The sequence below is a fragment of the Oncorhynchus mykiss genome, chromosome 8, assembly GCF_057628025.1.
Source record: "Oncorhynchus mykiss isolate SJ-2025 chromosome 8, ASM5762802v1, whole genome shotgun sequence".
NCBI classification, from domain to species: domain Eukaryota; kingdom Metazoa; phylum Chordata; class Actinopteri; order Salmoniformes; family Salmonidae; genus Oncorhynchus; species Oncorhynchus mykiss.
The window spans coordinates 73,276,781-73,304,506 of NC_143029.1; the positions used below are offsets into that span (position 1 = coordinate 73,276,781).

The 27,726-nt window shown below is 41.4% G+C and overlaps 1 protein-coding gene across 3 annotated transcripts in view; it reads left to right on the forward strand.

The window, feature by feature from the left end:
- The first annotated feature begins 533 nt into the window (after nucleotides 1–533).
- Nucleotides 534–27,726, forward strand: part of LOC110530477 (acid-sensing ion channel 1C) — a 165,838-nt gene continuing 138,645 nt past the window's right edge. The window contains exon 1 of one of the 3 annotated variants that reach the window (XM_090182497.1): nucleotides 534–2,141. In XM_090182497.1, coding sequence (XP_090038623.1) covers nucleotides 1,587–2,141 — 555 coding nt within the window. In that variant the 5' untranslated portion in view covers nucleotides 534–1,586. The remainder of the gene's footprint in view (nucleotides 2,142–27,726) is intronic. The other 2 variants (XM_090182496.1, XM_021613580.3) reach the window with 2 other exon arrangements.

Below are 27,726 nucleotides of genomic sequence, written 5' to 3' on the forward strand. Positions count from 1 at the left end.
CCAAGGTGGCAACAATGAGCTCTGGGGATGTAGGACCGGTTAATACTTACCGAAGTCTAACAGAAATGAAATGGCAGCCAATGTGTTCACTTCACTATCCTATTAGAAGAGACCAAATACTCCTGAGAAAAATACTATTTTCACTATGAGATCGATGGATTCAGTTCTGCAATGTTCGGATCATTTATTTGACTTGTGCCTGTTAACATCAAATGGAGACACATGCTCTCAGCTATGTGAAGATGTAGGCTCTTGCAACCACATCCCCTGTTACAGATAAATCATACTCTTTGTGGCTATGAATTTTACATCCATATCTACATGCAACCTGTGGCATTCCCATACACAGTAGGAGCTATCACTGAATTGCAGATGACAGACGCTGACTGTTAGAGCATATTAGAAAACCATAACAATAGTGAAGTTACCGGCAGCACAGAATGAGAGACTCCCCCTGTGAGCACAGACACACAGGCAAAGCAGCCATTCGGCAGTAGGATGGATCCTGACTACTAAAGAGGTAGAGAAAGAGAGGGGGGGCTAGAAAGAGTGGTGGTGGGAGGGAGCAAGAGCAGCAAGCGAGCAAGCGAGGGAGCGAAAGAGAGGGAAGAATAGAAATCTGTATGTTGAGATCAGGAGAAACGCTAATGGCGATGAACAGGCTTTAGTGGCTCGGATGGCGAAGGTGGCCGTAAAGCATCAAGATGTGCATGGGCTTCCTTGCTAATTGTGGATGAGAGCGAAGCAAGGAAGTACATACCGTGGAGGCTACCTACCAACACTGGGCTTGTCTGTCAACCACACAGGAGAGGTGGGTTAGTGGGAGGTCTATGACCCCCCTCATCATTTTCATCTGGAGAAAAGAGAGAATAGAGTGACAGAGAGAAAATAAAGTAAATTAAGGTGGCAGCGAAGGATAGTGAGCCATCTCTCTCTTTATTCCTTCCCCCATTCCAAAATCCATTGCATCCCTTTATCACCGAAATGTAGTGGCGTTCATGCCGATAGGAGGAGGAAGGGTCCCATTGACTGTTGAGGCTGAACCCGTCTCTTCAGCCCTCCGCAGCCCTTTCATTACCAGTCCCCATCTCTCCCTCTCCTCTCCCTCACTTCCGACCATTATTTTCTCCTGTTTGTTCTTTTCATTATCCTTTTCACACTGCCCAGGGTACAGAAGGCATTCCTTTTTTGGTAGAAGTGGGTGTTTCTGGAGCTGTCATTGTGTTTGGTTCTGCTACAAAAGACAGCAGAGCGGGAGAGAGAGACAGAGTGAGAGCTAGAGAGAAAGAGAATAGAAGAGGAGCTTCAAAGAAAAGGGGAGACCTGGGACTACATGGAATAACTAAGACCCTCTGGAAGGTGAATTGTTATAAAAGAGAAATTGTAAAAGCGGCTGAAAACCATTTTAAGATAGAGGTTAGAATTTGCCACTTGCAGATTATCGTTGGAATAAAAGGCTCAGGTTGCCGCGCCAAAACATTGGCGACTGGTTGGTTTATGCTACATTCTGTTGCTAAGCAAGTCTCTCGAACCTGAAGTTCTTGTTGAGGAAATACTAGCGTCTTGAGGATCACTCACCTGCAACCATGAAGGGGGACTCAGAGGAAAGCATCGAGAGCATTCGGCCCTCCAACCTGCAAGCCTTCGCCAACATGTCCACTCTACATGGCATGAGCCACATATTTGCCTACGGGCACATGACGTTTCGCCGCTTCCTCTGGACACTCTCGTTCCTGGGCTCGCTGGCCTTGCTGATGCTGGTATGCATGGACCGCGTGTCCTACTACTTTGAGTATCCTCATGTCACTAAACTGGATGAGGTGGCGGCGCCTAACCTCACCTTCCCTGCTGTGACCTTCTGCAACCTCAACGAGTTCCGCTTCTCCCAGATCACCAGGAACGACCTGTATCATGTGGGGGAGCTCTTGGCCCTCCTGAACTCCAACTATCAGATAGCCAACACTCACCTGGCCGAGCCCGAGGTGCTGGACGCCCTCAAGGATAAGGCCAACTTCCTCAACTTCAAGCCCAAGCAGTTCAACATGACAGACTTCTACAACCGCACGGGCCACGATATCAGTGACATGCTGCTGCATTGCACGTTCCGGGGATCGGAGTGTTACCCATGGAACTTCACTACCGTGAGTCTCTTCAAATCATTTCTGGTTATGTGGTTTGGGGTTTGCCTCTGGGTTTGTGTTAGGTGTTCTTTTCCAGACTTAACAAAGTTTGGATTTCAACAGTTTTAGTTACTGTGCTGAAAGTTGTACATGTTTAAAGGTGATCCATAGCCCAAAGGGAAATCCAGGATTGGTCATGACGGTCAAATGAACACTGTCAATGGCTAGCTGTAATTATAATTTTTCTAGATGGTAGTCTACTGTAAGAAAAGCATTAGTTGTGGTTCAGGCTACTCTAGTGGTCATGGCTAAAGACGAGGTGAGCGATGAGAAACTGATGATGCATAATTAGAGACACGTCCTTAATTTCTCTAAGCTTTTGTTTTTGTGAAGAGAAGTAATGATACATGATTAAATCCATACATTTTAGTAGCATGGAACACTAAAATCTCAGGCGGTGATATACAGTAGAAGTTGGGATACTCTACCCATGAGGTGCCATTTGCAGGTCAAATTATGATCTAATCTAGACATTCATGAAAAAAAGCACAGTATTGTTCATACATTGTGAAGGGCATGTAGTTATTGTGTATACTATCTGGTTTTGGTATAGAGTCAATCATACAGTAATGAAGTCACTTTACACCTACCTACATGTACAGTACAGTTCAAAAGTTTGGGGTCACTTAGACATTTCCTTGTTTTTGAAAAAAAAAGTGTGTCTATTAAAATAACATAAAATTGATCAGAAATACAGTGTAGACATTGTTAATGTTGTAAATTACTATTGTAGCTGGAAATGGCAGATTTTTTTATGGAATATCTACATAGGCATACAGAGACCCATTATCAGCAACAATGTGTTCCAATGACACGTTGTGTTAGCTAATTCAAGTTTATAATTTTAAAAGGCTAATTGATCATTAGAAAACACTTTTGCAATTATGTTTGCTCAGATGAAAACTGTTGTGCTGATTAACGAAGCAATAAAACTGTCCTTCTTTAGAGTGGTTGAGTATCTGGAGCATCAGCATTTGTGGGTTCGATTACAGGCTCCAAATGGCCAGAAACAAAGCCCTTTCGTCTGAAACGTGTCAGTCTATTCTTGTTCTGAGAAATTAAGGCTATTCCATGGGAGAAAAAGCCAAGAAACTGAAGATCTGGTACAACGCTGTGTACTACTCCCTTCACAGTACAGCGCAAACTGGCCCTAACCAGAATAGAAAGAGGAGTGGGAGGGCCAAGTGCACAACTGAGCAAGAGGACAAGTACATTGGTATTGGTTCAGTGTCTAGTTTGAGAAACAGACGTCTCACAAATCCCCAACTGGCTGCTTCATTAAATAGTACCCGCAAAACACCAGTCTCAACGTCAACAGTGAAGAGGCAACTCTGGGATGCTCGCCTTCTAGGCAAAGTTGCAAAGAAAACGCCATATCTCAGACTGGCCAATAAAAATAAAATATTAAGATGGGCAAAAGAACAGACACTGGACAGAGGAACTGGTTGAGAGAATGCCAAGAGTGTGCAAAGCTGTCATCAAGGCAAAGGGTGGCTACTTTGAAGAATCTCAAATATAAAATATAATTTGATTAGTTTAACACTTCTTTGGTTACTACGTGATTCCATATGTGTTATTTCATAGTTTTGATGTCTTCGCTACTATTCTACAATGTAGAACATAGTAACAATTAAGAAAAACCCTTTAATGAGTAGGTGTGTCCAAACCTTTGACTAGTGCTGTATATAATAAAACAATTAATTTATCATGCTCTCTCATGTCCCTCTTCAGCAGACATACTGTACAGTGAGCAATTTTTTGAAACATCAAATCACAATAAAATCGCAGTATCAAATCACAATACATATAGAATCGTGAGAATCTTAAGAATGGTGAAAATCGCAATGCATATCGTATCGTTACCTAAGTATCAATGATCGTATCTTGAGGTCCCTGTTAAATCTCAGCCCTAAATATAGTGTGGGGCATTAACAAAATAGGCCTACCACCATATTCAGTTAAATTCAATACAACTGTATTTATCCCCCTAGGGGTAATTACAGTTTAGGGGTATATTGAAGTTTTGAAACCTCCTGGCCAGAGTATAACAGTACTTTATGTGTACTTAAAAAACGGTGTAAATCTAGTACTCATAACAATGTAGATAGGGGATTACATACTTCATGTGCCCTTGGCAGCAACTTCCAATAGCATTACCATTGGGTATGGTGTAGTTGTGTAACCTAACCTATATTAATTGGTGTTTTATTATGTGTTTTTTGATAACTGACTTTATGATTCATGGAATATTTGTTTGAGAAATTCTGATGTACATTTACATTGTGACGTAGAAAACCATTATTTTATTGTGAAATGTGTTGTCAATCATGACAACTACTCTGGTACATGTGGTACATGCTGTATGTATGAGAATAATTATTTGTGATTTGACATTTTGGAAAATGTTTTTACATTTAAAATGCCTTATCAACACACTGGGCCAACTTTACATAAGGCTGTCAGATACAGCAGAATAACAGAGAGGCCTTGGTCCTCGTGCTTTCTCACACCGCTGAGGTGTGCCATAGTTCCCTGGCAAGGCACAGTCTGTCGTGTGTTAATGCATACTTATATTCATATTCCATTTAGTTATGCTGCCTACCAATAACAATAACCACGTTTTTATGCGAGTAAATCACGACAGCTGTGATTGCAGCAGGAAGTTTCAGTACAATTTTGAACGCCAACAAATCATTTGTTTGTATGACATGATGGAATATTTTTGTGTCGCTAATATAGTAATGCTATATGGAGGTGGAAATACCTTTATGCGCAAATATTGATATAAAATCATCATGTCGAGGTAAACTTGGAGTCATGCATGATATGGTATATGGTCCTCCCACTACAACTCGGGAAACCATGCAGTTTATTAGGCTACAGATGAAATACAGTAATTTATGATGAACTTCACAGGGTGGTGAAAGTGCACAGTGATCTTGATGCTCCTTTCCAATAAATATAGAGGGTCTGATTCTGGTGACATGATGATGGATAGTGACTGCCGTTTGACAAATACAAATATTCTCGCTCTTATCCGTATTAATCTCATTATGTAGACTAGCTTACCGCACTGTATCTGCGAGCACGTGCCAAAACCAGAGTAGGCACATTTGCTATTTAACGCAACAGTTTTTGTGATGTTTACATGAAAACTTAAGCAAAAAAGTACATTTGTGTGTGCACTACGCCAGTGTTTCCCAACCCTGGTCCTCCAGTACCCCCAACAGTACACATTTTTATTTTAGCCGTGGACAAGCACACCTGATTCAACTTGTCGAACTAATCATCAAGCCCTCAATGAGTTGAATGAGGTGTGTTTGTCAAGGGCTACAACAAAACTGTATACTGTTGGGGGAACTCGAGGACAAGGGTTGGGAAACACTGCACTATGTCATCATCAAATCAAATCAAATCAAATGTATTTATAAAGCCCTTCTTACATCAGCTGATGTCACAAAGTCCTGTACAGAAACCCAGTCTAAAACCCCAAACAGCAAGCAATGTAGGTGTAGAGTTTATCATGCACAGATTGTTATCTGCAACATGTCAGTTTGGTGGAAACACACCAACAGTGGGAAAAATGTGCATGGAAATCTGTTGCCAATTGGATGGAAACCAACTACTGATTAGTTTTTTTTTAAATGATGGTCCAAGTTCTTCTATTGATCTCACAGTTCTCTAAGGAATTTATTTTGATCCTGTGTGAATGAGAGAAAAAAATCTTCCTCCAAATCAGTAAACTCATTAGGTAGTGTCCTAAATGTTATACTTTGGTCAAATAAAACTGACATCTCACCAGATGAGACTTTTAGTATCCTGGTTAAATGTCACCTACGCCTATGATGTTACCATTGTGGTCAGGAAATGGAGACAGTGTGTGATGATGCTGTGTGTGTGATTGAAAAGGAAATGAAATGCAAACAGCTTAGCTTACAATTTGTAGCCTAAGATGGTTTCATATAATTTTATATAAAGACTGCATGTGTGCATTACCAGGATTTAGGCTAGGCTAATCATAGTGCTACAGAAATGTAACATATTTCCTTTGCCTAATGATTTCTGTTTCAAGTTGTGTGAGTGCTGCCCCACCCCTGTGCACCTGAGGGATAATGAAGTGATGAGTTGAAATAGAAACCCTCTATTAGTCCAGATGATATAACAGACCTGTAGACCCAGTACCTGTAGCTACAGTTGACTGAGTCATAGGTTCTGCTTTAAACTGACATCTACATTGTTAGTACTTCAAGATAATGTGAATATGGTGGCGATATGAGGTATTGGTTCAGGGAAATTCAAATTTTCTCACCCAATAGTTTTGATCTACAGTACACTGGTAGGTTACAATAATCTTTCAAAAGTTTGAATCTTGGCTGGTTTGAATTTGATATTGTGCCTACTCATCATCTTAAAAACCTCAGCTCTCATATTAATGGTTAAATGAATATTCTTCCAAACAAAGAACTAAGCAGGTATTATTTTCACTGGGAAAATCCTTTGGACACACTGATATCAATATCACAATCAATCTGACACAATACAGTACAGTATTCTAACTAGAAAAGTGTCTGATTAAGCCAATGCTTTACTAAAGCTTTATATATTATATTTATGTACAGTATTTCTGGCAGTACTGTAGCAGCAAGCAGAAATGTCTTTCTTCCTCCTTATTCCTTTTCAAACCCTCAATGTGACTCTGCAGAAAGTACTGTAGGCTCCATTCCGAGAGGGCTCATTAGTTCTCTCACATCATGTATGTCATTCCCCTGTGCCCTCTCAGGTGGAACTAGAAACGCTTCGAAGCTAGTCGCAACCTTAAATTTGATCAGGTGAAATAGTTTTATTTGCATTTATTTTATTAGAATGATTCAATGATTCAACTGATTTTCCCCAGGCATGGCCCTCTTCATTGGATTGCTTTGCAACATTCTTCTGACGAACATGGCATCATATGCACCTGAAATAGCTATATAGCGCTTAGGACTGGTTTAGGATTAGTTTACAGTACTACTGGTAACATTCCAACACTTTATACATTTCAAGTTATGCTGCAAAATGAAGCAGATAACGAAGTTAGTCAAATAGTCTTGGAGCTATACACATTTTAGAAGGTTTATTGAAACACTGATTCACTCATAGCATTTCTCCTCCTATCGTGAGTGCTTGACGGCAATGGATTGGTAAATTAAGTAAATGGAATTCTCTCCCTGTTTCAAAGTAACCTGGTCCATAATGTTGTCCGTTATTTGTTGTATTCCTCTAAGCCATGTGTATGCTAATGGACAAAAGTATCACGACTCAGGAGAAGACCCAGATGCAGACAGTTCGAAGTAACAAAAGTTTATTACAAAAACAGGGGGCAGGCAAACGACAGGTCAAGGGCAGGCAGAGGTCAGTGATCCATAGCAGAGTCCGAAAGGTACAGAATGGCAGGCGGGCTCAGGGTCAGGGCAGGCAGAGGTCAGTAATCCAGGGCAGTGTCATAAGGTACAGAGCAGCAGGCAGGCTCGGGGTCAGGTCAGGCAGAATGGTCAAAACCGGGAATACTAGAAAACAGGGAGTAGAGAAAAATAGGAGTTTTGGAAAAGTGCTGGTAGGCTTGACGAGACAAGCCTGAACTGGCAGCAGACAAACAGAGAACACAGGTATAAATACACTGGGGAAAATGGGGAAGATGGGCAACATCCGGAGGGGGGTGGAGACAAGCACAAAGGCAGGTGAAACAGATCAGGGTGTGACAAAAAGTCAATTTGGGGTTTGACTCTCAGTAGTGACGGAGTAGACTTACTGTATCTTAAGGATTACTTTACCACCAAACCAGTGGCTAGCTTATCAGAAGAAGAAGAATAAGCAGGTACACCAATGTGCAGGGTTCTGTTTCTATCCCTGACTTTCATATTCACAGCAATAGAATCATGTAACCTCGCTTTTACAGGTTTTGAGAAGAGTAATATTTGGCCATTGACAAGTGAGTTTGTGTGAACCAACTGCATGTGGTCATTCAGAAGACATTTTGTATCTTAAGAGTGTTAACGCTGTGCTCTCTGTAGACCTTGAAATAGGAACTTGGCACATGGCTTGGCATATCCAGTGTGGGCTTATATGATTAGACTGTGACTGTGATTTGGTATTCTGGTGAACTCTCTTGTCTAAGCAAAGGGACATTAAAACTGAAATCCCACGTTGCTTGTGAAGTAGTCACAACTGTCATTTCAATTGCATGTTCCTTTTTTTGTATGAAATGGAAATATCTTAATTTCCATGTGTGTTGCCAAGCAACAGTCTTTGGCCTTGGAACAGCAAATCTTTCATCAGTAATTTACATTGTAATGCTTGATTGAAAACACTTTCCAGGTCAAAGACCTGGTTAAGTTAGTGCCCACTAGAGCCCATCTTTGTGAATGCACATTCCATTGGTGCTGGTGGTTGAATGCACATGTGGTCTTACACATTCATTGTCATACACCATATCTGATAATTAAAGGATTGTGTTGAAGCAGTAAACATCAGTCAAACCACCAATTTCAAACACACACCAACAATCAGGTATTGCTGTGTTTTTATGGAGTGAATGAAGCATCGCCACAATATACTACATCATGCACCCCCATGCAGAAAAGCATTTGTCACTGTTGGGCTGGATGCCAGAAGGACTACATACTACTGATCCAGAAGTTAGCTCAGTGCTACACTACATCTATCCCATTAACCCTCTATGGGGGTAACCACTCTGTTGATAACCTGCTATATGGCACACACTGATTATGCTCAGAACTGTGCATAACACATGGGAATCAGTCAAGATGAATTATGACATGATTGAATTAGATTCCACCCTTACGTCATTTGATGCATTTCTTTTCATTGTGATAATGTGAATTAGTTTTTTGTAAAAAAAAAAAAAAAGCAGTAGGCTTATAGACCAATATTTAGAGAAATGCCACAGGAAACATTAAATTATTCAAATTCCCCTAGAAAGGTCTGGTGAGAGAGATTTACAATGCAAAGGATTGTGGGAGGGATGAGCTTTGACCTTGAGTAAATGAGGAAGGAATTCCATTAAGTCTGGAGTGTGACACAATGGAGCTTGGAAAGCATTAAAATTCACCTTAAAGTAAAAAAATAAATAGAAAAAGATCACAATTTACATTTTCAATGTCAATCAAAAAATGTATTTGTAACCCCCTCCACCCATCATACAAACCTGCTGTATATTCGAAACAACACAGAAAATATACACATAGAGTTGCCCAGACATCAGTCTTACGGTACTAGTTCCTTCATCTATCCCCATATGGTTTAGCTAATAAAAGAAGGGAAATCAAAGCTGTGCTGCTCTGCAGTGCTAGTCTGGAGAAGAGAGCCTCTTCAGTTCACAGGTGAAGGCTGCTGTTCACGCACCGATTTGGTTTCGGCTTTGGCTTTTGGTGACGTTCCTCATTTCGCTACAATGTTATTTCTGAGTTTAATTTAAGTGTGTCCAAGAGCTGTTGTTGAATAGGTTTCCGCTAAAGACTACATTATGGGGCCTATCTTCCAGGTTCACTTGGAAATGCTCAGCAATGTATGAGTGCTTATAGTGTGGTCTATTCCTACAATTGTGGTCTTTGGATTTGAACACACGCCACAACACACTGCAGGAGCACTGTCAATACCACTGACTCAGTGGTAGTGGTAAAGCCAGGGCATTTCTTGGTCTGGGGGCTACAGTACTTCAGGACTCAAGAAGGCAGTAGCGCTGCTAACTTTGCCATCCGCTACATTTTAAAAGGACAAAATCCAATTGGCTGTGGATGTGACATTTCTCTGAAGAGGTCTCTCAATACAAAATCAAAATGAGTTTTGATTTGGATCATAATTGTCATGTCCACATTGTGGCAGTGGTTTAATAGCACTGAGCCCATTGAGAGATCGAACAAATAAGAGCCAGTCCTAATTCCACATCTATCAAGTACTTAAGAATGCTTTGCAATTGAAATATTTATTGCATAAAGCTTTCCACTTGCAAACCCCTTCATAATATTTCCTTGTAATCCTGAAATGCCTGCTAAGACATTTTCTTTTCAAGTTCAGTGGGAGAGCTACTCAGTAGGATTTAATTTTAATATAATTTTATTGCAAGGCTTAACAATTTTTTACTCAGTTGAAAAAGTGGCCTATTCCATAATACTTATTTAGAAGTTCAGACCAAACTTTTTCTACATGCTTTGAGAATGCTTGTTTGGCTACAATTTGATTTAAAATTCAACTAAATATTTATGCAATGCTCTCTCAAAGTTGGAGAGAAATGTTGTTTTGCCATATCCTGGAAACCTCTGTACATACGTTTTGCTTGAATACGCCCTATGACTGTTATCTTTATTAGATTATAGGCCTATGCTAACTATTTCAAGGACAATAGTCTTACTGTGGTTTAAAGAGTATGGTGAAATTATCATCTTTTCCTGCCAAAGATAAGGCTGTTATCGATATGTATCTATTGGTTAACCACCTTCAAGAGTCAATGCCCAGCAGAGCATGTAAATTGTTTCTCACTCTTTGATGGACTTGTCAGCTATAGTGAGCGAGAAGTTGATTATCATAATCTGATAGCACTGAGGTAATACTAGAGTCTTTATTCTTGACAGGTGTAGCGGAGACAAGTCCCTCTAGGGTACGCCTTACCCTGGCATTTTCTCACACATAGATCTGACTGCGAATAAACAGAATCAGTATTCATCACTGCATTTTGCTGAAGCTCAGTGTTCTTCTTTAAGACTTGAAATCGCCTTTCATCTTGAGTGTTCTCCATGACAGCAGGTGTCGAGGGGGTGAGAGACGTATCTGTGATAGGTCGCTAGCTGGTATTACTGGGGCTGATTGACATAATGCTATGTCTAATGGATTTAGATATTACCACGGCACCCACTGAGCATGTAAATCTAAGAGCTCCTAACAAGCACTCTTTCGCACCCTATTCCCTATATAGTTACAATACTTACCTGGTCAAAGGTAGTGTGAATAGGGTTCCATTTTGGAGGCAACCATAATATCGTATACTAGTGTTTCTCCTTCTTGGTCCTAAGGACACAAAGGGGTTTCCCTAGCACTCACATACCAGATTCTATTAATCAAAGGCTTGTTGGTGAGATTATTAGTTGAATCCAGTGTGTTAGTGCTAGTCTAGGGCAAAATCAAAAATGTGCACCCATTTGGATGCCCAGGACCTGGATAAGAAACAATGTCCTATAGGATAGGGCTGCACGATTAATCAAATGTTATCCATTTTGCAAGAGGCTGCGATATTTTAAAATGTCACTTTTGTTTTACTTTTGATTTATTGCTCAAGTTCTCTCTGTTGCTCCTCTTTGGCCGCTTCCCAATCCCACACACACCAAGCCCCACTTCCTGTCACTCAAGCAGACCAATTCCTCATGCTCGAGATTCACTCACAATGACCAAACAGCATGCAGTCAACAGATTTTTCCAAACAAGAATGACGCAGCTTTCCACTTTGCTTATTAATATAAATCCACATGTTTTTCATATTATACTATTTGTCTGTGTAACTTGCTTTCTGCAAAACACTAGTTTGTTGGTCTTAGCAAGCTGCAAAAAACATTTTATGTCTATGATGACGCTGAAGGAAATGGCTGCATCGCGGCTATCTCTTAAGAAACTTTGCAGTATTGTGTTTGTTTCTGTACTATTTTTTACATTATTAGCTCAGGAATTGTTTTGTGTCATTACATACTGCCGGGAAGAACTATTGGATATTAGAGCAACGGTAACTCACCAGAACGTCCAACATTACAACCAGGATTATGACTTCCCTGGAGCAGAACCTTTGTTCAATCTCCCCAGAGCAATTTAACTTATTCCAGAGGCTGACCCAAAACAATGCCGGCGGAGGAGAGGTACTCGGAGCGGTCTTCTGGTCCGATTTAGGAAGCGTGTACACCACCCACCGCTCCTGAGTATTTTACCTGCTAATGTCCAATCTTTGGATAAGAAAGTTGATGAGCTCAAGGCCAGAGTTGCTTTTCAGAGAGACACCAGGGATTGTAACATACTCTGCTTCACGGAAACATGGCTCTCTCGACATATACTGTCTGACTCTGTAAAGCCAGTTGTGTTCTCAGTACATCACGCCGACAGGAACAAACATTTCTCCGGGAAGCAGAAGGGTGGAGGTATATGTTTTATGATTAACGACTTATGGTGTAAATGTGATAACATACAGGAACTCAAGTCCTTCTGTTCACTCAACCTAGAATATCTCACAATCAAATGCCGACCGTACTATTTCCCGAGATAATTTTCGTCAATAATAGCCACAGCGGTCTGTATCCCCCTTCAAGCTGATACCACGACGGCCTTCAAAGAACTTCACTGGACTTTATGCAAACTGGAAACCACATATCCTGAGGCTGCATTTATTGTAGCTGGGGATTTAAACAAAGCACATTTGAGGAAAAGGCTCCCAAAATTCTATCAACACATTGATTGTTGTACTTGCACTGCTAAAACTCTTGGCCATTGTTGTACTACCTTCCAGAATGCATATAAGGCTCTCCCCCGCACCACAATTCCATCTTGCTCCTCCCTGCTTATAGGCAGAAACTCAAACAGGAAGCACACGTGGTAAGGACTATTCAGAGCTGGAACTGACCAATCGGAATCCAAGCTTCAAGATTGTTTTGACTACGAGGACTGGGATATGTTCAGAATAGCTTCAGAAAATAATATTGACACATATACTGATACGTTGAATGAGTTTATCAGGAAGTGTATAGAAGATGTTGTACCCACTGTGACTATTAAAACCTACCCCAACCTGAAACCGTGGATAGAACCACCGCATTTAACCAGGGAAAGAAGACTGGGAATATGGAAGAATACAAACCTGTGTAGTCATTCCCTCTCAATCAAGCAGGCTAAACGTCGGTATAGGGACAAAGTTGAGTCCCAGTTCAATGGCTCAGACAGGAGACATATGTGGCAGGGTCTACATACAATCCCGGATTATAAAAGGAAAATCAGCCACGTCGCGGACACCGACGTCTTGCTTCCGGACAGAATGAACACCTTCTTTGCTCGCTTTGAGGATAATACAGTGACACCGATGCAGCCAACTATCAAGGACTGTGGGATCTCCTTCTCCGTGGCCAATATGAGTAAGACATTCAAGTCTGTTAACCCTCACAAGGCTGCCGGCCCAGATGGTATCCCTAGCCACGTCCTCAGAGTATGTGCAGACCAGCTGGCTGGTGTGTTTACAGATATGTTCAATATCTCCCGATTCTCAGTCTGTTGTCCCCATGTGCTTCAAGATCCCTGTACCTAAGAAAGCAAAGGTTATTCGCCCCGTAGCACTCACCTCTATCATCATGCTTTGAGAGACTAGTAAAGGATCATATCAACATCACCTTACATGCCACCCTAGACCCACTTCAATTTGCTTACTGCCCCAATAGATCAACAGACAATGCAATCGCAACCACACTGCACAGGCATACCTATGTAAGAATGCTGTTCATTGACACTAGCTCAGCATTCAACACTCATCATCAAGCTCATCATCAAGCTTGAGGCCCTGGGTCTGAACCCCTCCCTGTGCAACTGGGTCCTGTACTCCCTGTTCACCCATGACTGCGTGGCCAAGCACGCCTCCAACTTAATCATCAAGGTTGCATACGACACAACAGTAGTAGGCTTGATTACCGACAATGATGAGACAGCCTACAGGAAAAGGAGGAGGTAAGGGCTCTGGGAGTGTGGTGCCAGGAAAATAACCTCTCACTCAACTTCAACAAAACTAAGGAGATTATCGTGGACTTCAGGAAACAGCAGAGGAGGCACCCGCCTATCCACATTGATGAGACCGCAGTGGAGAGGGTGGAAAGCTTTAAGTTCCTCTGCGTAAACACTACTGACAAACGGAAATTGTCCACCTACAGACAGTGTGGTGAAGAAGGCGCAACAGCCAAATCCTTCACAAACATTTACAGATGCACAATTGAGAGTATCCTATCGGGCTGTATCACCGCCTGGTACAGCAACTGCACCGCCCACAACCGCAAAGCTCTCCAGAGGATCTGCATCACCAGGGGCAAACTACCCACCCTCCTGGACACCTACAGCACCCGATGCCATAGGAAGGCCAAACAGATCATCAAGGACATCAACCACCCGAGCCACTGCCTGTTCACCCCATTATCATCCAGAAGGCGAGGTCCGTACTGGTGCATCAAAGCTGGGATCGAGAGACTGAAAAACAGCTTCTATCTCAAGGCCATCAGACTGCTAAACAGCCATCACTAGCACATCAGAGGCGGCTGCCTATAGACATAGATTAGAAATCACTGACCACTTTTAGAAATGGATTACTAGCCACTATAATAATGTTTCCGTATCTATCATTACTCATCTCATATGTATGAACTGGACTCCACACTTTTCTATGGTATCTTGGTCACTATTAAATTATGTTTACATATTGCATCACCCATCTCACACGGTATGTATTTACTGTATTGCATTGTATACTACACCACTGACTGTTAAACAGCCACGTCCAGCACATCAGAGGCTGCTGCCTATAGACATAGATTAGGAATCATTGGCCACTCTACTAAGAAAATGAAACACTAGCCACTTAAATAATGTCTGGCTTTACTCATCTCATATGTGTAAACTGTACTCTATACTATTCTACGGTATCTTAGTCACTTTAATTGTGTGTAAATATTGCATCACCCATCTCATATGTTTATACTGTATTCTATACTATGCCACTGTATTTTAGACCAATGCTGCGCTGACATATGTATATTCTAAATCCATTCCTTACTTAGATTTACGTGTATTTTGGGTATATGTTGTGAAACTGTTAGATATTACTTGTTAGATATTACTGCACTGATGGAGCTAGAATTACAAGCATTTCGCTACACACGCAATACCATCTGCTAAACACGTGCATGTGACCAATACCTTTGATTTGATTTGAAATGTGCCTAAAAATGTGTGTTAGTGCCTAATGTTAATCGCTATAGCTAGCCAGCTGGGTAGCTAAATCCACTGAGATAGGGCAAACCTTGCTAGCAAACTGTTGCTCTATTACAGACTGGTAGCAGTGGGGGAGTATATCAGCATTGCTTGTGCAATTAATACTCTAAAATCTTCATCTGAATGTACCTATCTATTTCAATCTAAATAGGGTCCCATGGGAAACACTGTCCAACACTTTGGTTCCTACTCTGTCACAACCATCTCCTCTGTTTACTTTTAATTCGTTGCCATGCCAAACAAAGTTGCATTCCAAGTGCCCACTCTATTCCAACCATAAAATTAGAATGATTATTTTATGTATATGATTCCAACAGTCTATCCAAGTGTTTTGGTCTACAATTGCAGATAAAATCGCAATCGGAAGGTTTGGTTAAAAAAACGCAATACATTTTATTTGCCCATAGCGTGCAGTACTACTAAAGGATTATTTCATTCCAGAGAGCAATTGATACATAAAATAAGAATAAATGATTCTGTTTTTGTAAAACAAGCATCTAGTCCTTGCTCAGGCGTAGTCGGTCGGTGGGAAACCAAGTACTATTTTTTTTTTTTTTTTTTTTAACCTTTATTTAAATAAAAATAAAGCCCGACTAGCATCGCTACTCTGGACGGTTCTGACTTAGAATATATGGACAACTACAAATGCCTAGGTGTCTGGTTAGACTGTAAACTCTCCTTCCAGACTCACATTAAGCGTCTCCAATCCAAATTAAATCTAGAATCGGCTTCCTATTTCGCAACAAAGCCTTGTTCACTCATGCTGCCAAACATACCCTCGTAAAACTGAATATCCTACCGATCCTCGACTTTGGCGATGTCATTTACAAATTAGCCTCCAACACTGTACTCAGCAAACTGGATGTAGTCCATCATAGTGCCATCCATTTTGTCACCAAAGCCCCATATACTACCCACCACCGCAACCTGTATGCTCTCGTTGGCTGGCCCTCACTTCATATCCGTCGCCAAACCCACTGGCTTCAGGTCATCTATAAGTCTTTGCTAGGTAAAGCCCCGCCTTATCTCAGCTCACTGGTCACCATAGCAACACCCACCCGTAGTACACGCTCCAGCAGGTATATTGCACTGGTCATCCCCAAAACCAATACTTCCTTTGGCTGCCTTTCTTTCCAGTTCTCTGCTGCCAATGACTGAAAGGAATTGCAAAAATCTCTAAAGTTGGAGTCTTATATCTCCCTGTCTAACTTTAAGCATCGGCTGTCAGAGCAGCTTACCGATCACTGTACCTGTGCACAGCCAATCTGTAAATAGCACAGACAACTACCTCACCCCCATATTATTACTTACCCTCTTGCTCTTTTGCACCCCAGTATCTCTACTTGTAGGTACAAATCTGTCGTTCTGCCCCTGAACAGGCAGTTAACCCACTGTTCCTAGGCCATCATTGAAAATAAGAATTTGTTCTTAACTGACTTGCCTGGTTAAATAAAGGTAAAATAAATAAAAATATCTATCACTGCAGTATTAATGCTAAATTGTAATTATTTTGCCTCTATGGCCTATGTATTGCCTACCTCCCTACTCTTCTACATTTGCACACACTGTACATAGATTTTTATATTTTTATTTTCTATTGTGTTATTGACTGTACATTTGTTTATGTGTATGTCTGTGTTGTTGTTTTTGTCGCACTGCTTTGCATTATCTTGGCCAGATTGCAGTTGTAAATGAGAACTTGTTCCCAACTGGCCTTCCTGGTTAAATAAAGGTGAAATAAAAAATACATTCATTTTTTAAACTAGGCAAGTCAGTTAAGAACAAGTTTTTATTTACAGTGATAGCCTACCATGGAACAGTGGGTAAACTGCCTTGTTCAGGGGCAGAATGACCTTGTCAGCTCAGGGATTTGATCCAGCAACCTTTCAGTTTCTGGCCCAACACTCTAACCACTAGTCTACCTGCCACCCCAAGTCTGCCCTTCCATTTGCCGAATGATTTTTCCTATTAAACTACAGCAACAAAACAAGTGGAGCTCAAGTTAATGTCACTCTAAAAATCAATTCTGCCTCATTCCTACACGTTCTGAATGTTTATTAATCCCCTTAAATTCGTCCCGGAAAAACGAATAACTCATTGGCGCAAGAAGCTCTTAAGAGCAGCAACTTAGGCCAGTCCTCAAAATACATTATGTCAGTGCACCCTCACACATCATGACCAACACACGCATGGTGAAACTAAACGAGTAAAAGTATTTTTACCTGCCACTGACTTGATTGCAGTCGGTCTTGCGTAGTCAAAAGGGGTGCTGCGGTTCCCAACTCATTTAAATTAATTGGCTGCAGTTAGGTTTATCTTTATGAATGGCCACAATGGTGGATTACTGAGCTTGAGGCCAAATAACTGTACAACATGTTCTACCGCACATGTCCTATTCATGAAAGAAATAACCCTAGTCTGAGGTCCATTTTCATGCAATGAGAAGCTGAATAATGTTGTTAAAAGGTTGTTTCGTCCTGTATAAGTAGGCATTCCAGCCTCCTACTAGGAATGGCTGTGATTCAATTTTGGTCTTTCACCAGTGTGCTCTTAGGTCACCACTGTGGTTCAGAAAGACCCCGAGAGTTTCCAATAAATATAATGGGTTTTTCTTTTTCGTCATCTTTTAAAAAGCCAGCTGTCATTCTGTCAATGTTCATATGTGATCCAGTTCTGTTGTCCCACTTGACTAGCTGACTGTTTATGCTGACTATTATGATGCTGTGAGCAGCTTGGTTAGCATTTCATGACTATTTAAAACCCGTTGTCAGCTGTGAGATACAATAGAAGACAAAGGATCAAAAGACATGTAAGAACCGGCTACAGATGTTAGCTGTGTAATCTGAAGACTTGGAGGAACAGAGGAAATGTTTTCTTCCACCAACATCTCAACAAATAGGGTTCTGATGTGGCGTTGGTTTTTCCCTAAGAACTGGATGCAAGTTTCAAAGTTATTTTGAATTTTTGGATCGTGCATTTTCATCTACTAGACATGAGATAGCTTGAAGTTTGAATGATTTTTTCTTTATGAAATTAATCTCAGAGAGAGAGAGAGATTGGTGTGTGTGTGTGTCTCTAGCTTTTCACTGGCTCAATTAACGTTTGTTCACCCCTAAAATTAATTTGGTTTGTTCTGGGTACCGACTGACTTAAACGTGCTCTGTCATGCATTCTTGTCTCTGAGTTCTCCCACAATAATCCCTGCTCAGTACTATTGTGGTTTTTAAATGATAATTAATTTGGTAATAATTGAATATTTGTTCCAGGCCTTCCCTGCTCTTTTTATCACGCCCTGGGGTGATACGCATGGCACATTGTATTTCTTGCAATGCTGTTTTGTAACGTCAGCAAGCTTACTGTGTTCTGATTGTTCCATCAACAGAACCCTTGAACCCTCTGCATTATTTTTTTCATCCTATGATTCTGTTACACCAATGGAACTCTGCGGAGTCGAGGTTTGTACAACAACTGTAACTGAGAAGGCTTTCAAACTGAATTACAAATGCAGTCGCAGCAACAGCAGGCACCATGCAGTCAAAGAGCACGCTGTTAGGTGACAGACACTAGAGCTGTTAGATGAAGCGAGATGCACTAGCCTGTGACGAGAGCATGAGGTCATACACTGTATATCCCGTCAATGTTTGTGTGCACGAGGTTAACAGACCAATACAATGTTTCCATGTGAGTGTCTTTGTCCCCTTAGATAACCTTATGGCCTACTGACAGTAGGCTTTTACTACTGAAACCACATTGCAGCAACAATTTATGGGAGAGGCAACCAAACTATACAAAGGAAACTCATTTTATTATCAACTACATTTAAATATTTAGTTTGGGTCTCCTCCGACATCTTTAAAATGTGATAGACGTAGTTTGGAAAATGGAGAGAGATTTTTATTTATTTTGGGGGATTAAGATTGTGTTTATTCTCATAGATTTAATTTCTGTGCATCAAGAAAACAAATTAAAGAAATACCAATAAAACAAAGAACTTGACTGACATCATTAGTGGAGTCTAATAATGGAACCAAAATGTTATATCCACACACACACACACACACACACATACACACACACACACACACACACACACACACACACACACACACACACACACACACACACACACACACACACACACACACACGCTTATCACAGAAAATATTAAAAAGATTTGCTCCCAGAGAATAATTCATTATGACCTCCAATCAGCTGAGACAAAATTATCATCAGTCAGTGAACAGCAAAGCATGTAATCCATCATTTAATCCATCATCTATTGACCACATTTCTTATTCAACTTTAACTAAACAAATCACCTGGGAAAACAGGCTGGCATCATCAGCTGAGAGTATAATTCTGAAATCTTCTAACCAAACAATAATGTCAAAGCTAAAGAAAGTATAACCTGTATAAGCCACAATGTACTGCAGAGCTTTAGATGCATATGTAGGCTACACATGTACCTTCATGTGCTGCTGTTGTACCCCAAACCCCTTCATAGCCATTGTATATGTAAATATTCAAGGTATTTAGCGCAACGTAAAGTGGAATGTTGGATGAGTGGCATGTTGGATTTTCATGAATTCAGATTTGTTCAGGGTGTTTTTTTCTCACATCTGAATTGCAGTATCTTCCCATGCTACCGTGGGCCAGTCTGTTCTGTTGCCATGGCAGTAACAGTGTCTCATCTGGTATTATCAAAAGCAGCAGATTGGGCAACACTGGGAATACTTAAATTGCCACTCTTTTTTTCACAGCATGTAAGATTTCTAGGTACATTCAGTAGGTTCCTACTTATATTGTCTGGTAACTTTCCTTTATTGTGTATATTCTAAGGCCATACTGAACTGTACATGGTCCTTTCAATTCACATTATCCTCGAGTGACAGTTACGATACAGCTGTAGTCTATTTATTCATACATGTTTCACAGCACAATGAGGCTTGGTCCATTCACTATTGACAGACATGCAGGTTTGAAAAACATTTGAAATACGAAGGAACCACTTTTTGAGTATGTTGGGCCTGAAATCGGACCACATTTTGTACTTTGAAAATGTGATTCAATAGTCTAGGTTTAAGGCATTGGACTAGTGGAATACTTGGATTTTTTCCCCACTGCTTTCATTGTGCATTCTATCCTCCAGAGAGACCAGTGAAAGGACAAAGGAGCATCCATTGTTTTGGTTCATGGTCCCTCAACATTTCACTCTGTTATTTTATATACATTTGAATTAAATCCAAAGTATATAAATGGTGCATAAGATACATTGATAAGAGCTCTTGAGTCCAACAGAGTATAGCATAATGTCAGCCCCAACATACTCCAAAAGCAGTAGTAGCCGATGATGTCAGGTTAGCAAGATGGCGCTGACAGAGACGGTACATTGTTAGCCCTGATAATCTTGTGTTATTACATACAGCCGGGAAGAACTATTGGATATAAGAGCGACGTCAGCTTACCAACATTACGACCAGGAATACGACTTTCCCAAAACGGATCCTTTGTTCAGACCACCACCCAGGACATTGGATCTAATCCCAGAGGCTGACCCAAAACAACTTCGCCGCAGAAGAGGTAGACGGAGCGGCCTCCTGGTCAGACTTCGAATGCGTGCACACCACCCACCGCTTCCGAGTATATTACTTGCCAATGTCCAGTATCTAGACAACAAGGTGGACAAAATTATGGCAAGGGTTGCCTTCCAGACAGACAGAGATTGTATCAGAGAGATTGTAACATTGTCTGTTTCACGGAAACAGCTCTCCTGTATGTTGTCGGAGTCGGTACAGCCACCCGGGTTTCTACACGCATCGCGGCGACAGAAATAATCATCTCTCTGGGAAGAAGAAGGGCGGAGGTGCATGCCTCATGATTAACGACTCATGGGGTAATCATAACAACATGCAGGAACTCAGGTCCTTCTGTTCACCTGACCTAGAATTCCTTACAATCAAATGCCTTATTATTATATTATCTCCCAAGAGAATTCTTGTCAGTTATTGTCACAGCTGTGTATATCCCCCCTCAAGCAGATACCACGACGGCCCTCAAGGAACTTCACTGGACTCTATGTAAACTGGAACCCATATATCCTGAGGCTGCATGTATTGTGTCTGGGGATTTTAACAAAGCAAATTTGAGAACAAGGCTACCTAAATTCTATCAACACATCGATTACAGCACTCGCGCGGACAATACACTGGACCACTGCTACTCTAACTTCCGCGATGCATACAAGGCCCTCCCACTCCCCCGTTCTAAGAGCATGCGCAGACCAGCTGGCTGGTGTGTTTCCAGATAAATTCAATCACTCCATATCCCAGTCTGCTGTCCCCACAATGCTTCAAGATGGCCATCATTATTCCTGTTACCAAGAAGGCAAAGATAACTGAACTAAATGACTATTGCCCCGTAACACTCACTTCTGTCATAATGAAGTGCTTTGAAGGCTAGTCAAGGATCATATCACCACCACCTTACCTGCCACCCTAGACCCACTTCAGTTTGCATACCGCCCCATCTGGTCAACAGACGCAATGCAATCGTCATCACACTGCACACTGCCCTATCCCATCTGGACAAGAGGAATACCTATGCAAGAATGCTGTTCATTGACTACAGCTCAGCATTCAACACCATAGTACCCTCCAAGCTCATCATTAAGCTTGAGGCCTTGGGTCTCAACCCCGCCCTGTGAAATTATGTCCTGGACTTTCTGACGGCCCGCCCCCAGGTGGTGAAGGTCGGAAACAACATCTCCACTTCGCTGATCCTCAACAGTGGGGCCCCACAAGGGTGCATGCTCAGCCCACTCCTGTACTCCCTGTTCACCCATGAATGCGGGTCCATGCTTGCCTCCAACTCAATCATCAGGTTTGCAGACAACACAACAGTAGTGGGTTTGATTACCAACAAAGATGAGACAGCCTACAGGGAGGAGGTGAGGGCACTCAGAGTCTGGTGTCAGGAAAACAACCTCTCACTCAACGTCAACAAAACAAAGGAGATGATTGTGGACTTCCAGGAATCAGCAGAGGGAGCACCCCCCTATCCACATCGATGGGACAGTAGTGGAGAAGGTGGAAAGTTTTAAGTTCCTCGGCGTACACATCACAGACAAACTGAAATTGTCCACCCACACAGAAAGTATGGTGAAGAAGTTGCAACAGTGCCTCTTCAACCTCAGGAGGCTGAAGAAATTTGGCTTGTCACCTAAAAACCTGACAAACTTATACAGATGCACAATTGAGAGCACCTGTCAGGCTGTATCATCGCCTGATACGGAAACTGCACTGCCCTAAACCACGAGGCTCTCCAGAGGGTGGTGCGGTCTGCACAACGCAGCACCGGGGGCAAACTACCTGCCCACCAGGACACCTACAGCACCCAATGCCATAGGAAGGCCAAACAGATCATCAAGAACATCAACCACCTGAGCCACTGCCTGTTCACCCCACTATCATCCAGAAGGTGAGGTCAGTACAGGTACATCAAAACTGGAGCCGAGAGACTGAAAAACAGCTTCTATCTCAAGGCCATCAGACTGTTAAACAGAAATCACTAACTCAGAGAGGCTGCTGCCTACATACAGACTCAAATCATTGACCACTTTAATAAATTGATCACTTGTCACTTTAAATAATGCCACTTTAACAATGTTTACAATACTCATCTCATATGTATATACTGTATCTTATACCATTTATTGCATCTTTCCTATGCCGCTCGGCCATCGCTCATCCATATATTTACATGTACACATTCTTATTCCATCCATTTAAATTTGTGTGTACTAGGTAGTTGTTGTGGAATTGTTAGATTACTTGTTAGATACAGCGCTGTCGGAACTAGAAGCACAAGCATTTCACTACACTTGCATTAACATCTGCTAACCATGTGTATGTGACCAATACAATTTGATTTGATTTGATGAATGTAATATGATTTGTCTAGACCCACAATTAAACTGCATCTTAAACATATTCACTGAATTCCAGTGGCAAACTCATTAAATTTGGATTTCTATTCGATAAAGTTCCATCCATCAGAATGCCTGGTACATCCCTGAATTCAAACCATTCAAGCTTCTTCATTTAGTGTACAAGACTCACGGTAATGAACATAATTGTCGAGTGTAAATTAAATTAACTGCTCCAGACTGTGTTAAGGCAAAATAGATTGCCTTATTTACAGTACACTCAATCATGTGCATTTCATGACTGACATATAGGCTTAAGCTACCTCAGATATGTGCCTTGTCATGAATGGATATTTCAGCATTTTCCTTATAAAAAGGTTTAAAAATGTTAGACCCTTCTATCATCCGCTATGTGATCGATTCACAGCAGGACAACTGCAACAAGTTCCATTTTATTGAAACCTTCTTCCGGTCTCCCTTTGTGTTCGGTGGAAGACGATGCTTCTTATTAGCCAGCCCTCCCCCGAGACTCATTATGACTGAAACTGGAGGATATGAAATAATGGCTTCACAGGAGACTTTGAGCCCCTCAAACCACAGCACGTCTTTGAATTAAGAGAGTATGGTAACCAGTTTGTTTCTGCCGTCCCTATCAAGGTGATCTTTCTAGATCTGCTGTCACAGTGTGGACACTTGATGGGGATATCTGTATGCATGGTCAAAGCCATAACACTTTACAGGCAGCCACAGCATTATGTTGCAAATGGTTACGGTATGTATTGTCCGTTGGTTGGTTTGTACATCAGAATGAATACTAATGAGAATCCCCCTTCAGGATGTCAGTGGTTCAGTCAGTGTGTGTGTGTGTGTGTGTGTGTGTGTGTGTGTGTGTGTGTGTGTGTCTGTGTGTGTGTGTGTGTGTGTGTGTGTGTGTAGAATCATGATCAGGCCTCAGGTTATTACCAGAGATGGACTAGTGTATGGTGTAAGTGTACAGAACCACGCTCGCATTATGACTCACCTCGCCTGTCTGAGACCTGAAGACTTGTGTTGTCTCCCCATGAGTTAAACAGAACTCAGTGTTTTTGTTACACACCGAAAGTACAGGCGGGACAACTGTGTTGTTATCTGCTATTATAATATCCTTAAACTGGAATATGTTGTTTTTACCTGTGAAGAAGGAGATAGTGTGGTGACTCATCTGTTTTCCATTGAGTTTTTGGGTTCTGTGTTGCCGCTTATCTCCAAGTGTCTGAGCATTCTAGTCTGAGTGCCAGAGCGCAGAATAACTGCTGAATTTACAAACACAAAACACTGTTGAATATGGCCAGTGTCGGTAAACTTCAAGCGTAATTAAATTGATGCCAGCAGCACAGTTACAGTCACCAATGCTCTGGATAATATGAAAACAGCCTAACAAGCTCTGCAAGCGCGAGTAAAATGGTCAGAGCGAGGTGTTCTCTCCTTTGTTTCTGGAAGTAGCTAGCAAGCTAGCCAACGTTAGCCAGTTAGCTTGGGTGCATGACTGGCGTTGTGAGGTCAGATCAGATCAGCCCTACTTCTTGGCCAGAGCGTCCAGTGAGCACTCTGAATGTTCCGAGAGCGAAACGCTCTGAATTCACGATCTGACAATGCTCTGAATTTACGAACGCCTAGAGCACACTCTGATCGTACTCTTGCACTCCAGATTGAATTTACGAACACAACCATAGAGACTCCACTTGGCTTGCTCCCTCTCTGTTTTCACCAGAGAATGTAAATGTTCTCAGAATATGATCACTTATTAATTATTATGGATGTGGGCTAAATTAATTGTGCTTCCTTTTTTTGTGTGCAAACTGTTCTTTCAGAATCAGTCACTCAGTTTACTGAATGCAAAATGAGTCTAACACAGAGAAAAAGAAGGCATGTTTACCAAATCATAGTCTTCAGATTAGGCCCAATTAGACCACTGTGCACCACCTTAATTTTTCAATAAAACACTCAATTTCCGTGTGTATTGAAGTAAAACTGGGCTATTGAATAATGAATAACTATTACAATGACATTTGGGCTGCCAGAGAATATAGTGATTACTCCGATAATGTAGTGCAGCACTTATCCTCTTTGCCTTGAAAGTTGAACCAACGCAGCGGTTCATATAATGAATGTACCTTAGGAATGTCCAGGGCGACCCAGTGGAATCTCTCTCCTTAGTAAAGGCTGCTCTACACGCTCCTCTCTCTGTCGTATCTTCCAATAGATAGAGCCTATTAGAGACTCTACGTCTCACAACCACAGGGTTGCACTGCTTTTTGAAGACACTTTAGCGCCGCTGAACAGTTATTGAGGAACAAGCCGTTTGGAGTGTTCTACTCAGAAGGGATCGTCTCTGAAGGAATGGGTATGCATCATGTTCCTCCAGACACTGTGTAATCACATAACGTTACTCTTTATATTTACTCTTATCATGCCCAATTCTCTGCTACAAGCAGTTCTCAGTTGGCCATAATAAAGTGAAGTCAATGCTATTCTTACCCAATTTGTGGGAGACCTACGTATTGGTTCCAGTGCTAGCAGCACCAGGGTTGTCCGTTTGAATCTTGCATGTGCCACCTATAGTGAATAAATGTATCACTATGAACTGTAAGTCAATTTAGAAGATAAAAATATCCTCTTATTTACCACAGACTACAGTATTAGCTCCTTCATCAGCTGACTAAAGAATGTCCAGAATGGAAGAGGTGCTGCTCTCATCTCCCCTCCAACCCACATCGATCATGGCCGTGGGAAGGTTCGCTGCAATGCTGACAAGTCAATGTCTCTCTCCCATTCCCTCTCTCTATATCTCTCTATCCCCCTCTCTCAATCGTTCTCACCCCTCTCTCTCTCTCTTCCTTTTCCTCTCTCCACTTTTCTCTCTCCATACTGAGTCAGGTCCAACACGCCAGAGAGAGATCACTCCACTGTATATAAATTAAAGGAGATAATTGTCTTGTTGCTTTATTATCTGCTAGCTCTGCTGAGTGGTATTTCAAATATTCTCACGGTGATGTGCCAACGCTCATTTCAGGGGCTAATGATGGAAGATTTGAACTCATTCACATGTGTCATGCAGAGCAGGGGATGAGTAGTGACAATGTGAAGACAGCATCTGTTTTGTTGGGCGGTGTTACAGTAGGTGACACGACTGCTGGTGATTCATTAGGATTACACGTTGGACAGACTTGTTTCATTTTTTCATAAACAATCTTGTGTTGTTGACACTTGGAATATTCTGCACATATACAGTACAGAATGTCTTCTTTTCAATGGTAAACAATGTCTTGATTCTTTATAGCCCACACCCGTCATTAACAATTTCTAAAGATTTTCTTTAAACAATAATAATCAATAGATTTTTGGTAAAGATCAGTCATTATTCAGGCTAGATGTTCCCGTTTTCAGAGCTCTAACATGCTTTTCAATGGCAGCTATCTACACTACTAGGGTGTTACATGTTGTTTACAAGATCCTGTATGTCAGTTCTCCCAGTAATTGGCTGGTATTGGTATTGTCCAATGCCATGTCTTCTCTGGGCCGATGTGTTTAGTGTTATCTGTTCAAACCATTTCGCAGACTGTGTTGGGGTCTTGTTAATCTAAATTGCTTGAGTCTAAACTCATACAGAACTTTAAGATAGAGAATACATCACTATTGACTATTTCACTATCTTAATTGAGTTATAGGGCTGATAATTGTATTCCTTGGTCAAAATTATTGGAAAATGTGTGTGTGAATTTTTCTGTGATAAGGGCAATGAGGTTCCTTAATTGTTTGCTATATTTCAAAAACTAACATACAGTTTTTTTCGATTGCTAAACGACAGTGGGCACAACTGGAGTCACGTGCAAAACTCTAACTACAGTCTGCACTACCAACAGTCACCTGAGCTAAACAGTTCACATCACCTGCAAAACTCATTCCAAGCAACACAACTCTTAACACATGGCTCAAAACACACTCAGTGCAGCCAAACACTATGCACAACCCTCACTGAGATAACACACACTGTCACTCAGAACACACCGAGAGTAAAAACACTAGCATCAAACACCAATACAGAAAATACAAACTTTTCATCTTTACAGTTTGAACAATTTCAGTGACTTCATACAAAATAATATTTTCTTCAAAGAAAAGAGTGACATTCTTTCACATGATTTATTAAATTTTTTAGAACATAACAATTCTTTAAGGTAAATGAAAATTAGCAGTTTGCTTCAATAGTCTGTAGTAATTTACGGAATTACAGTAATGAGAAAAAAAAAGGTAGAAACTAAAAGTACATACTGTAATTCAAACAAATAATTGAGAGGCTAATCTTGCCTCTCTCTAGCATCAGGCCACAGGTTTTCTTCAACATCACATCTAATGTTTTCTCTTGCCATGCACCTGGGGAAGAACCTTCTGGAGTGCCTTATCCATCCCTGGCAGTCCTCTGGACTCGTGTCCTCACATCCGGCACGCATGGCTTCCAAAAGAGACATTTGGTCATGTGGGTGGTGACCAAACACTTTCCACCTCCAGGCAGAGAAAAACTCCTCTATTGGG